This window comes from Centropristis striata, chromosome 11 (assembly GCF_030273125.1).
Source record: "Centropristis striata isolate RG_2023a ecotype Rhode Island chromosome 11, C.striata_1.0, whole genome shotgun sequence".
In the NCBI taxonomy this organism is placed as follows: Eukaryota; Metazoa; Chordata; class Actinopteri; order Perciformes; family Serranidae; genus Centropristis; species Centropristis striata.
Window position 1 is genome coordinate 15,012,001 of NC_081527.1, and position 13,700 is coordinate 15,025,700.

The 13,700-nt window shown below is 37.8% G+C and overlaps 2 protein-coding genes across 3 annotated transcripts in view; both read left to right on the forward strand.

Annotated features, from left to right (window-relative positions):
* Nucleotides 1-40: 40 nt before the first annotated feature.
* On the forward strand, nt 41-4,971 carry mul1a (mitochondrial E3 ubiquitin protein ligase 1a). 2 transcript variants are annotated; one of them, XM_059345121.1, is made up of 6 exons: nt 41-112; nt 1,190-1,328; nt 1,808-1,895; nt 2,017-2,137; nt 3,115-3,346; nt 3,467-4,970. In XM_059345121.1, the coding sequence occupies exons 2-6, from the start codon at nt 1,212-1,214 to the stop codon at nt 3,968-3,970; spliced, it is 1,062 nt and encodes a 353-aa protein (XP_059201104.1). In that variant the 5' UTR covers nt 41-112; nt 1,190-1,211; the 3' UTR covers nt 3,971-4,970. The 2 variants fall into 2 exon arrangements, with proteins under 2 accessions (XP_059201104.1, XP_059201103.1); XM_059345120.1 differs by lacking the exon at nt 41-112 and adding an exon at nt 907-1,050 and having other exon boundaries at nt 3,467-4,971.
* A 5,564-nt stretch (nt 4,972-10,535) lies between these two features.
* Nucleotides 10,536-13,700, forward strand: part of ece2a (endothelin converting enzyme 2a) — a 94,782-nt gene continuing 91,617 nt past the window's right edge. The window contains exons 1-2 of the mRNA XM_059345388.1: nt 10,536-10,810; nt 12,202-12,366. Coding sequence (XP_059201371.1) covers nt 12,207-12,366 — 160 coding nt within the window. The 5' untranslated portion in view covers nt 10,536-10,810; nt 12,202-12,206. The remainder of the gene's footprint in view (nt 10,811-12,201; nt 12,367-13,700) is intronic.

Below are 13,700 nucleotides of genomic sequence, written 5' to 3' on the forward strand. Positions count from 1 at the left end.
TGACATGCGCCGCTTTACGTCATTACGTAACGTTTTAACACACACGTCACATGAGATAGAAAACACCACTCAACCGAATATGTCAGCTTGACAGACTTTTATTCTCAAACAGGTAAGAATAAGACATTTATTTTTTTTCTACTTGACAATTAAGACATATAAACTATTGCACATCAATAGCTCTTATGGTTAGCTAACGCTAAAGTTGTTAAAAATAAACGTTTAGAGGTCACTACCGGTTCCTTGGTTCCCTTGCTACCTGACAACGTTAGCTGGCTAGCAGCTAACCGATATTTAAAGCAAAATAATCTCAGTGAAATACGTAAATGTGATAAATTACAGTCATGGGATAGCCACTTCCTTCGGTATATTGTTGCCTATTGATTATTACTACTATTAAGAAAAACAGTGCCGTTGACTGCTGCTTATAAAGTTTGAGAAGGCTAACGTTATATCAATGTGTCTCTTGTCTTTGTATCTTTACTTTCAACCTCACATTTTGGGTCTGTTTTTGCTCTTGTATCAGCATAAGTTATGGAGGCAACGTCTGCATGTCCTAGCTGACATTGGCGTTAGCTTCTTTCCAGTCACAGAGCTAAACATTTCAAAATAAATAAATAATGATAATAATAAAATGCTAAAAACCAAGGTAGTCGTTAAACAACTTGTTCAGATGGTTTATCCAGAAAAAAAAAACATCTGAATTTCAAAATGTATGTGGCCGTCCTTAACAAAATTATTATTTTGAATGTCAACACCAAAAAGCTGCTTTTGAAATAGCTTACAAATTCATCATACAGGAGGTAAAAACGCGTCCTATGATAAGTGTAGTAGTTGACATGTGTCACTTTTATTTCTAGCTTTGTTTGTTTGTAACATAAATTATTTATTATTTACACCTTGCAGTGTCTGATGCAATTGTTCATGTTTATTTACAACACCTCAGTATGACCTAATGTTTTCAAATTCCTCCCATGACTGCTTACATGTGTACTTTTAATGACTTTAATTTTGGTGGATGATGATCAACATAAATCACTGTGAAGCACTGTGAGTTGAGCAGAATGTTACACCACTGTTACACTGCATTGAGTCATAGACAGCAGAGCAAAATGCCTTTTGCACCATTAATATAAAGGAAACAACAGTTTTGTTTATTTACCTTCTCACTTATTATGTATTTGTGCAGGTGTGCAGCAGCTGGAGAGGGAATGGATGGATTTCCTGTGAAGATTACAGAGGCAGTGTGTCTTGGGGCCAGCCTGGCCCTCTCAGGCATCTGCTTCTATCTCTATAGGAAAAGCCGGAAGACACTGGATAAACTTGATGTAAGTTATTTGTGGTTCATGTGTAACATGCACTTGCATAATATATTCTGTATTTTGAAAAAGCTCATGTTTTTGTTTGCATGCTGTTTAAGCCAATGAAAGGAAATGGATTAGTTGTAAAACCATGTAAACAATCTCCAGCTTTCACATAAAGCTTGAAATCCTGTTAAGGTAGATCAACACTACTGTACTTATGTCTCTGAACTGTGTTACAGTAGAGACCAGTTTTCTAGGCCAGTTGTTTTCAAACTATTGGGCTTGTGACTGAACCAGTGTCTACTTGAAATCCCTCATCACAAGTTACATAGAGTATGTTTTTGTTATTTGTAGAGGACTGAAGAACTAGATCATGCAGAAAGGCAGAAGGAACAAAATAATAATCAGTTATGGTTTGCCTTGATCATTTTTTTAAAACCTGAAGGCTATCTATTACAGTATACATACCAAATATTGAAACAGTCTGTGTCTCGTGTTGTCAGGATGCTCCACACTTCACCATAGATGGAAAACTCAAAGACATTCTGAAAGTTACCCCAGGAGCATGTCTACAGTATGCTGTCATTGAAGGTAAAAAGAGTCTCACTGTTTCAGATGCAGATCAGAGCTGATGAGAGCATATTTTTTACACTGAAAATGGCTTTACTATCCTTGCCTCTTATTATCTGTCATGTTTGTATATTCACTGTAGGTGCTGTACAACCAGTAGGCGAGCCTCTGACAAGCCCCTTCCAAAAGGAATTTGTCGGAGTGTTGCAAAAATTTATGCTGAAAGAGCACAGGCTGGTTTGGAACAGCCTTTCACACACTTGGTGAGAACTTTATCAAGATTATAAAACAGTGCAGATCCCACACATGATACTTTTTTGGTATTTTCATCTTTAATTTATGCTGAACAGTAAAGAAGCAGACAGGAAAGGAGAGAAAGAAGGGTAAGACATGCAGCAAATATTTCTGGTTGGACTAGAGGCATGGACGTTCCACTAATGTGGTATGTGCCTTAAATAGTATGTCCACTCTAGGTTTAGGAAGGAGGATAAACATATCTGTACTGGCTTCTATGGGTTGAAAGGTATACATTTTTTTTAACTCAACTGTGTAGAGTAGTACTATAATGTCATTGTGACAGTTCAGTCAAAGATCCACAGAATTTTTGTCACATGACTGTTTGTCTCAGACGGGTCATTCATGGGTTCCCTGTTGCATTAAGGACCCGAGAATTTAATGTTTTTTTACAGGGCCTCGTTAGTGCAAACCGTTTGTTTTTGGTGAAATTTTAAATGAGACATGAAATAAAGTTAGTAGGATTAATTATTACTTAAGCTTATATTTGATTAGTTTTCCTAACAAAAGCATTTGTACACATGATTCATTTAAGGACCGTAAGAAAAAATTTAAAATCTGACAATAATTTATTTCTGGAGTCTTGTGGGAGGGTTTTTTTAATTGATTATTTTTTTTAAACATGTCTTTCAAACCTGCCAACAGGTTGTGGCTTTCAGAAGGTTTTAAGCAGCAAGTATGATATATTGGAGCTTTCATAAAATATCTGCATTCACAATTTGTAATAACTTCTTGGATGTTGACGTAAACAGCATTTTTAATCACAAGCTGGTTATTATGATAATCATACATAAAATCACTGGGGTTTAAATGCAGGCTTTCTGTTCATCCAATCTAGGATTATTCAAGAGATGTCACTTTATTTTCTCTTAAATGGGATATTCTGTGTTTATCATCACATGTGTAGACTATACTGAGCTGATGTTCCTTCGTCTACCTGTTGCAGGACAGACAGCGAACGAGTCGTGCACCAACGAGTGAATGCAGTGCCCTTTGTGCTAGTGGGATCAAATGAGACCGCCGTCAGAGTCCTATGCCCTCTGCAGGCCTCCGGACTGTACATGGAGACGACCCATGAAAAGTTCCACCAGGTCAACTACGGCTTAGGCGACATCATAGGACAATACCTCAGTGGGGAGAAGCTTAAAGGACAACTGGAGACCGAGGAAATGCTTAAAGTCAGTTGTTAGATGAGATTCCATCCCAACTCAATAATGAACTCATTCATGTGACAAAGCATAAATATTATTCTGCTAACCACAAGTGCAAAAACTGATAATGTTCCCCTGTTTTTCCAGGTGGGCTCAACTCTTACTGGCGTGGGCGAGTTAATATTGGACATGGATGGCACCTTACATCTCCGACCCCCATCTAATGGCTCAGAGTACTTTTTGAGTATTACAGACTTTGACACTTTGTTGGGAGAGCAAGAGAACAAGACAGTTGTGTGGAAGGTGCTGGGCGTTGTCTCTGCTTTGGCAGGGGCAGCAGTCCTCCTTTGGGTCTGCCGACGCTACTACTACAAGCTAAAACTTCGCAGGGAGAGGGAGCAGGCAAGGAGGGAATTTGAGAGACTGCAGGCTGAAACTCCAAGAGTACGTGCTCCAGTAGCAGGTCAAGACGGGGCAGAGGAATGCATAGAGAACGCCTGCGTAATTTGCCTCACTCAGCCACGTAACTGCATTGTGTTGGACTGTGGACATGTGTGCTGCTGCTACAGCTGCTACCAGGCTCTTCCACAACCTCGATGCCCCATATGTAGACAGCACATCACCAGAGTGGTGCCTCTCTACCACGTCTGAGGCATCTGTGTGATCACATGACCTACAAACTGTTCAAGCTATACACCTCAAAGGTCTGAAGGTGACTCTTCGAAAAATCGTATTACTGTAAAGAATAATGAGGCTCTTTTAAAGACCTACTGTATGTAATAAATAAATGTGAATCGTAAGAATAATGTGCAAACACTGTGATCGCGACAGAGTTTCAGTGAGGTTTCTGTATCTATAATTGTATGAGAAACAGGAAAATTAGGTATTTGGACAAAAAGGTGAAATTTTTCCAATAGAGATGTTTATTTTCCTACATGTTTGTTCTGTGCCTTATTCTGGTCATTTATATGGCTGCTGCTGTCTGTACCTGTGTGACTTAAAGGTGCAATCTACAACATTTATAGTCTGATGCCTCAAGCAAGCAGTGCAGTGCTGACAGACCCAACAGTATTATTAGGGACTAATGCCATTACTCCACTATAACTTTACATAGCAAATATTTGTTTGCTGCTATGTTAATGTTCTAAATGTTGTGTACAGCACCTTTAAGTGTAGTGAGAAGGAACTAAGCTTTTGCTTTAACCACTTTCAGTTACGTATTTGAGTCACAGGAAGTTATTGAAGAGGAGATACATTAATTAAACGCTAAGATGAAGCTTTAGTGTTAATTAATACACTACAGACAGGAGAGAGTGTAAAATGTTGAGTTGTTGAAACAAATTGAATAAATTATCACTCTTTACCATGTATCACCATGTATTAATGCAGCTAAGTCAAACCCACTTTATTTTAAGAAAAAGGGCGGAAATTAAACTGGAACCTGACTGATATGGGATTTTTGAGAGAGATGCAGACACTGATTTTAGAGGGGGAAAATTAATTGATAACTGATATGGTGGCCGATATAGTAATTTTTTGAGCTGGAATGAAAACAGACCTTTTTTATGTGGATTGTGCACCCATTTTTCACCACTCTGCAAATGTACCCAGAGAGCTACTTTCTCATACATAAAACTTTATTAAATACTACTTAACATTGTTATAAATTATTACACAATATACAAACAATGTATTACATTGTCAGCCAATTCTATAAATGATAACAGAAAATAAGGAATAAATAAATAGCTAAATAAACATCACTACTGTTCAGTTTCAGTCAGTTGTTCTCTATTATATATTAAAAAAAACCCACTAACTATTTATATATGACACCTAACAACATTTTCTGCATTATATATTGTTCAAAAAAACTTTTCATAACAGCACATATTGGACAGCATATACACTGATTCTAATAGGCCTTTGATAGGCCAATATTGGCCAGTATCAGTTAACCAATATATCTGTCAGGCTCTAAATAACACTTAAGTTTTAGTATACAGATCTGTATAAGACTACCATAAAAAACAGCATTATGCTCAGTCTTTACATACAGATCTTATATGATTCAAGATTTGTGTCTCTTAATGATCCATAGACATCTTAACCGCAGCTGTTAAATCAAATAGCTGCTGCTCCTTTTTAAACATTAGTAAAGTAGCTCATGTCTGAATGGATACATGTGTTTCACAGCACTCTCGAGTTGATATGAATTCATGGTGGGTCTTTGTATTTTTCAAAAGGCACAAATGCTTGTTGACAGCACCTGGTGTATGAAAAGACTTGGGTGTAGTGAGTCATCAAGCTTACTATTTCTGTCACCTCTAACAAGCAGTGAGAGGATGTGGAGAATGGGGGATAGATGAAAAGCCACCTTTTTTTTCTTTAGCACAGAAAGGGGAAACTAACAGGCGTGTGTGTGTGTGTGTGTGTGTGTGTGTGTGTGTGTGTGTGTGTGTTTGTGTGTGTGTGGGGGTGGGGAGATGTTGCAAGGTGAAGAGAGGGGCATAAGGCCTGAGTGGGCGTGAAAAAGGAGCAGGTGGGAGACACAGGATCTCATAAATCGTCCTCAGCGGTCATAAGGGTTCACTTTGACAAATTCTTCATGAGCTCTCTCAGCAGAACAGCAGCTGTGGCTCTCAGGGAACAGACTATTACTGTAGCACTCTCAGACCTTTGAGGGCATGGGAAAAAAAACAGCAGCATTTGTTTTGATCATTAAAATAATAATAGAGGGAATAAACAGACATTACAGCAACATAGTTAATAAAGAGTTTGAATGCAATGAAAATGCAATGTATGCACAGTTCATATAGAGATAAAAGCTCTGAAATATAAATAAGTATTTTCCCCCTCTCATTGCCACAATTACTTATTTTAGTAATAGATTTGAGCTCCTACCACTAGGGGTCCATCTTTCCTCACTTGAGGTAATGAGTTACACACTGTTCTCAGGGCTGACAGTGAAGGAAGACACTGGCTCCAGTGGATGCTTTCCAAGTCACATGCAATTAATGTACACTGTGGTATCCTGTTAAATTCATTCTGATAGCTGACAAACAATTTAGATGATATGATTATTCTCTAATTGGCTGTGCTTCATGGGTGTAGACCCTGGTTTGTGGTGATGAGTGGGCAGACAGTGTTGGTTAAGTTAAACCTTATTTATTAAAGGGAGCAGTTTTAAGTACAGGGATTTAAAGCAGCATTAGCTTTGTCAGTAATTATTAGGACTTTTAATACTGTTAGACTCACCATATGGACATTTTTAGGGATGGAAATGTTAGTCTGTTGGTCCTCTCCACCACTTTGATCTCAACTGAAATGTGGATCACTGAACAAACATTTTGTACATATGTTCACGATCCCCAGAGGATGAACCTGACTGACTTTGGCAACTGCTGACTTTTCCTCGTGAGCCATAATTTAGATTGACATTTTCATTTTGGGATCATGAAACTTGGCTCAGATATCTATGGTTCCCAGATGATAAGGCCAAATCATTTTGGTGAACTTTTCATTTAACACACTGCAAAATGTGACCAGATGAAGTAGGGCAACCTGGTATTTTTGGCATTTTGGCATTTTTTACAATTGACAAAATGGAACAAACTAAGCTGCATCGCATATCACATATTCTTTCTTTTTACTTTTAGTTTGTACTGCAACTGCCATAACATTAAGCCTTAAACTTTGACCCTCAAAAATATGCTCTGCAGAGGATTATGGGTCAGAATAACCAAAAAAGCAAGGTAGTTTGAATACTGCAAATTATGACTGGATACAGTAGGACATTCTGGTTCTTTTGGCATATTGCATTTGACATACTATTTATTTTGTCAAACTAAATATATTTCTTGCATACTAAATAGTATTGCAGTATGGGTATTGGAAAAGCCACAGTTTGTACAATACTTTGATTTAAAACAAATACCAGCTAAACTAATGACATTCCCATCAGCCTTCGTGAACTGTTTTTAGTGTTAATAAGCTAATGTTACCATGCTAGACTTAGGTGGTAAACATACCTGCTAAATATGAACATATCCATGTCATTGTGGCTGTAGATTATATAGTCTTGTTTGAATGATCATGTCAGATGGAGCAATAGAATTGTAATAGTCAAATATTATTTATGTACTACAAGATGTACAAATGTGATATTATCCTTTGCATGGTGCGCATTTATTTAGTAAGATTTTTTATTTTGGGTGTTGAAGTCTTGCATTCAAAAATAGCCCAGCCAAATGACAGCAGATGGAGCCAAATGCTGTATTCAACAAACAATGGAGTGTAAAATGAAAATGGCATAGCTCCAGATCTGCAGAAAAAGTTTTGACAAATCTTTGAAATCGTGACACACCGTGACCTTCTGTGCTTGTGCTCCTGACAGGGAGCGGTGAGCTGGAGGGGTCTTTTTTGACTTTGGCATTAGTAGACACTCAACAGACAGCAGGAGGAAAGGTAGAGATGCGGTATCTCGGGAGAGAGAGCCATCACAGCGTGCCATAGTCCCTGATGCCAATTACCGCTGTCACCCATCTGCTTTGGGCATGCAGTGAAACGTGGGATAAGTGACCTACTTTGTGACAGTAGTGTGACTGCAGCACTCTCGTCTCATCAACAAACCGAGTGCTCCCTCCCTCAGGAGAGCCAGGCAGGGATGGTATTATAGGGAAACACACACTGGTCAAATATAACGATTTTTCTGTTCAGTGTGAGCAGAGTGCACTGTTTTTACACAGCTCATTTACCCAACCCAGGCTTGAATACAACAGTACTGTAAATCCAATGGAGGAATGGGAAAAAAAACATTGTATCAGGTAGAGGGTATATTTCTATTATGTTCGTTTTTAGCCAATTCACAGTCATTAAAAACTAAAAGACACATGACCAAAGACACATGGAAGCTCAGAATGACCAAGCTTGCAATATATATATATTTTAATGCTGCTATCTTGAGATAACAGGTCTCATTTTCTTGTGATAACAGGTTAATTTATGTCGATTATCCAGAAAACAAAAGGTGGTTTGTACCAGATTAAAAGATGATTTATGATGAGAAAATCAAGATCACTGGATGATTATGGAGAACTAGAAAATGAGTGTTTGGTTCATTTGATTATATAACCTCATCAGCACCACATGGGCTGAGACAGCTCCACTTCAGGCTAACCAGGGTTAAATCATTACTGGGTCAGATAGCGTATATACAGTGTAATACATGTAAGGATAACCCATGTTTTGAGGTATCCTTCACTGAGATCTCTTCTGTGTGAAAGAAATGGTGGGTTATAAGACTACAACAATGAGCTCAAAAAATGTGACCCATTGTAACTATATCAATTCAGATTGATTCAGCTTTAATTAAAACACAACAAAAATATGATATAATTGATTCTCAAATGAGAGGTAGCAATGTAGACCTTGTTTTGTTTTACCAAGCTATAGCTAGTGCACTAGTCAGATCCTTTAATCGGGATAAAGCAACAATACCTCACTAAATCACACTCTATTACAAGTAAAAATACCACATTAAAACTTCTTCTTATGTGAAGATATAAAGATTTTAGCAAGTAAAAGGTACTTATTATGCAGAATGTCCTGCCAGTGTTTAATCATGATGTTATTGGATAATAACATATACAAGGTAGTAGAGGTATAAAGTCTAAAAAATGGGAGTAAAAACCTTTAACCTTTAACATTGTGATATCATCTTCCAAATACAACAAATAAATAAACAAACATGGTAACTTTTTTCCATAAACTTCACCAACATGGCACTAAACACCTTTCATCCCAGCTTTGGCCTTCTCTGTGATGGAGGTGCAGGAGCTGCAGGAGGTGGGGCTTACAGCGTGCTGCAGACTACAGCTGTGAGCATTTCTATCTCAGCTGTGATCCAAGGGCAGGAGCTCTGCCAACATCCCACCATCTATTGGACGATGTTTATGCTGGAAAACAAATAGCATTAATCTTCATGACACAGAGAGAAGATATACACGGTACTTATATTTGGCCCATGACTGCAAATGCTGTGTGTCTCCTCCTGCAGTTTTAGTTTTTCCTGAAATATAACCCTGCAGACATTACCTCTTTCTACATACACTGAGTTAGAAAAACTATTCAAACATGCTGCTATATATATATATATATATATATATATATATATATATATATGTATAGTAATAATAGTGTGCCTGTGTGGGATGACATGTTCAGAGCTAGAGTGCATGACCTAACTGTAAGAGTGGAGAGGATCTTTCATTTCTCTAACAAATATCTTTAACCTGCCCCCTTAAAATCCCCCTTAATATGAAAATATATGACATGTTGGCAGATAATAAAAACATAATAATTAGCATTTAATTTGCAATTCTATTTGTATTAATTAGTTAAATTGTAACAAAAAAATACAAAAAAAATGTCCAATGTGAGGTGTTCAAATGGATTTGCCCAACAGTCCAAAGTCAAAACATAAGAAAAACACTGAAAAGCAACAAATTCTCAAATCTAAGAAGGTTGAGAAGGTTTTTGCTTTTGCTTAAATACTTAGCTAATTTGATTCTCAAAATTATTGTTAACTAATTTTCTCTGCATCAACTCAATGAATTAACTCATTGCTTCAGCACTAAATTGTGGCCTACTGATCGGAAGGTTGATGGTTCGATCCCTGACCATGGCAGCCTACATGTCGATGTATCCTTGAGACAGATACTGAACCCCAAATTGCTCCTGATGCTGCGTTCATCAGTGTGTGAATGAATTCCAACAGTGGCAGGTGGCACCAGTGTGGCCTGGTAGCCTCTGCCACCTATATGATTGTGTGTGTGAATGGGTGAATGAGCGTTGAGTGTAGTGTAAATCGCTTTGGATAAAAGCGATATATAAGTGCACTTAATTTACCATTGATCCATATAATGCCTAATTTAGTGACATATGGTGTGGTCTTACAGTAATACTAGGCCCATAAGTTGGAAATTAAGTAGCCTACACCACCTTCATTAGAAATAATAAAAGAAACAATAAAGAAAGTTTATCTTATATGAAATGCTTTGCTCTTTTACAGAAGAAACGTGAAACAGTGCTTTTACAGCAACTGTTTCTCAATTGTAAAAGGTCGCATGAGCGCAGTACAATATGTGAGATTTTACAAGGAGTATTTGAATGCAGCATACAAGTGTACGGTACGAAGGGGTTAAATAATAAAGCTCCGCCTTCTCTGAAACGCACACTTATCAACAGGGAAGCAAGTCTCTCTTCAAACTAATAATTTAATACAAGGCCTTTGAGCTTTTTAGACCAGGACTCACTTAGTTTCCCAGCAAGGTTTTTCAGTTGTACGTGTCAACAGTACCTCAGTGTGCTCTCTGTCTGCGGCACCACAGATTTACTGCTGTCAAACTACAACACGTGGATTTACACACAGTTACAGTTGGAAACCGGCGTTTCCTCTCATTGCAAAGCCATTAAAGTAACAAGAAACTCGTAAGTAGCCAGATGAATAATATGTTATTGAAAGCCATTCTGTGCATGATGTGTTACAGTCTGAAATCACGTAAATGGATATAACCGTACTGTTTTATTGTACTGGCTGCGACCATAGACAGCTGGGCATGCAGTGGTGTATCTGCGCATGCGCCATGTGGACGTTCAAGAACACAACACAAACATTCAGTCTGGTGTGTTCACTTTGTGTCAAATTCACAACACAGCTGCTTAAATCGCTAGTGCATGTGCCAACAAACGGTTAATCCGTTTCTTTGGTGCGTTAATTAACCAGTTCGTAGTTGGGAGACTGTTAAACGACTCTCAGGCAAACAAACGGTGTCAAGCGGTTGTAAATAAACAAATTACAGGTTAAATTATACATATATACAAAGGAGTAACCTTAAGGGCTGTCGGGAGAAAAGCTAGCTACAGCTTTAGCATTAAAACTTAGACAATTAGTGACAACAGTGAACGCAACGCAGTGAAGAATAATGATCACAAACTTTAATATTTAATTGAGGAGACAAGGTAGTTTTGCCGTCACCTGAGACAAAGACCGCATAAGTCATTATAAAATACTTAAATACATATATACAATATAAAATACATACAGTAAACATACATACAGTATTCTGTAAACATTTTCATAGAATAATGAACTCTTAAGGGTACAGTTCACCCCCACATCAAGCATACAGATTTTACTCTTACGTGTAGTTGTATTTTATAATATAGGTTGTTTTGGTGCGAACCTGCTGAATGTTGGAGGTGACAACCGTATATCTTCAGTAACCAGGTCATTATTGCTGTTGATTTTATTCAGATGTGTTCTGGCATTTTGAGCAGCCAAGAAAAGTGCTATCTAGTGCCATTAAATATGAAATGTCTGACCTAACCAAATCATGCACAACCAAAGAGTAGCCGGTAGTACCTGACACATGGATGGAAACTCATTATTTGGCCCTAAATGTTTTATATTACAGTGTCTTTCCACTGTACCTGATAAATGCTAAACTAGGGAAAATAGACTGAAGCCTGCCATTAAAATGGGGACACACACAAACCTGTCTATGCAATTTAGCTTGACAATATCTGCCACAATCATGCCAATAAAAGTTATTCATGTTGAAATTAAAATATGAACCTTGGATTTTACTTGGGCCCGTACTCCATTGTAGTTTGTTGTGTTTTTGGTACTCAACACTCGTCTGACATTTCGCTTTACTTCTAATGGTTTTGGCAGCACAACTGGATCATAACATGAATCCCCCGTATGATAGTTCCTGGATCAAAGCTAGTAAAATTACAGCCACTGTGAAAGCAGTGAAGTGTTCTTTTCTGAAATTGATGATATTTTTGATGTTTTTGTTACATTAACATGTTGATAGAGAACATGGACTACCTACCGGATGACAACTCCAGGTACAAAGATGTCGACTACTGGGATGAAAGATACAAGAAAGAGCAGTGTTTCGACTGGCTGGGAAGCTTTTCCAACTTCCAGCACCTTCTGGAAAAACACGTACAGAAAGAAGACTCTATTCTGATACTTGGTTAGTAGTTTTATGTTATTCTAAATACACAAGACACAAAGTCTATTATTTAGCATCACTCTGAACATGCAAGTCAGCCGTTCTCTCGTTCCCCTTCTTCCTGTCATCTCTCTGCCTTCTGGTGTCAAAGGCAAATATGCCTGTCACCATTAGTCATTAGTGTCAGATATCATTATCATGGTTGTCAATGCTTCAGTGAAATCCACCAAGACAGCCATTTATATAGAATTGCCCTTATAGTTAGTGCAGGAAAATTGGCCAAAGTACTTTTATATATATATATATATATATATATATATATATATATATATATATATATATAATGACACCTGGATGTTGAGATTTGTAATGCAACATTTGTTGCATTACAGGCTGTTTAATTCACTTGTTTTTTGAAAACATTCAGTGCTGTTGATGATTTTTGGTACTAATGTCTAAAAAAATCCTTTTTGGAAACCTTGCTTGTGGCATGAAAACATTATTTTGAAGTCAAACTTTATAGTATTACATTTTGTACAACACAAGCAGTTGTGCAAGAGTTGTGCAAGTGTATGACAAAGTCATACACTTTAAAGATTTTTTGGGGGCATTTTACAGCTTTATTTCTTGTTGAGAGATATTCAGAGTGAAAAGGGGAGACGGGGGAAGACATGCGGGAAAGGGCTCCGAGCCGGATTCTAACCCGGGCCGCCCGCTCACAAGGACTGAGCCTCTATGGTATGTGCTCTAGCAGGTGTGCCTCCGGAGACACCCCCGTACGCCATTGTTTTTTCTTGTCCTTTTTAAGAAAAGCAAAACTTTATTTCCCAAGAAAGTTGAATCCCCTTTGTAACAAAATTCCCCAAATTATCCACAAGATGTCAGTGTTCTTTCAAAGATTTATCCAGCTCTCTTGCACTTAGCTCTACCTGCAGTACCTGATTTAAAATGGCCCTGCAGCTCTGTAAAACATACAATATAAACATTTGAAGCATGAACACGGGCTGCTGAACACAGAGCAGCAGACATGTATGTAAACTGGAGCTGGTGAGGCATTGTCACCATTAGCACTGCTTTTTCAGTGGGTACTTATTGATATGAGTTTCATATTAATCCAGAGGAAGAATTTATCTGTTTATCATTCGTATGTCTAATTGCTATTTGCCCACCTATGCTGATAAAGAGCACACTGCAGTGAACCTGTTTATTAAAGTGGTTCTTAATATGACTGTTTTATGCATTTAATCGTGATCAAGACAAGCATTTCTTCTCCCGTGGTGAAGCTCCACTTTGATGTAGTCACTTCTAATAGGGTGCAAAGAGCTGCATGTTTGAAAAAGACTGACTTTGGCTGT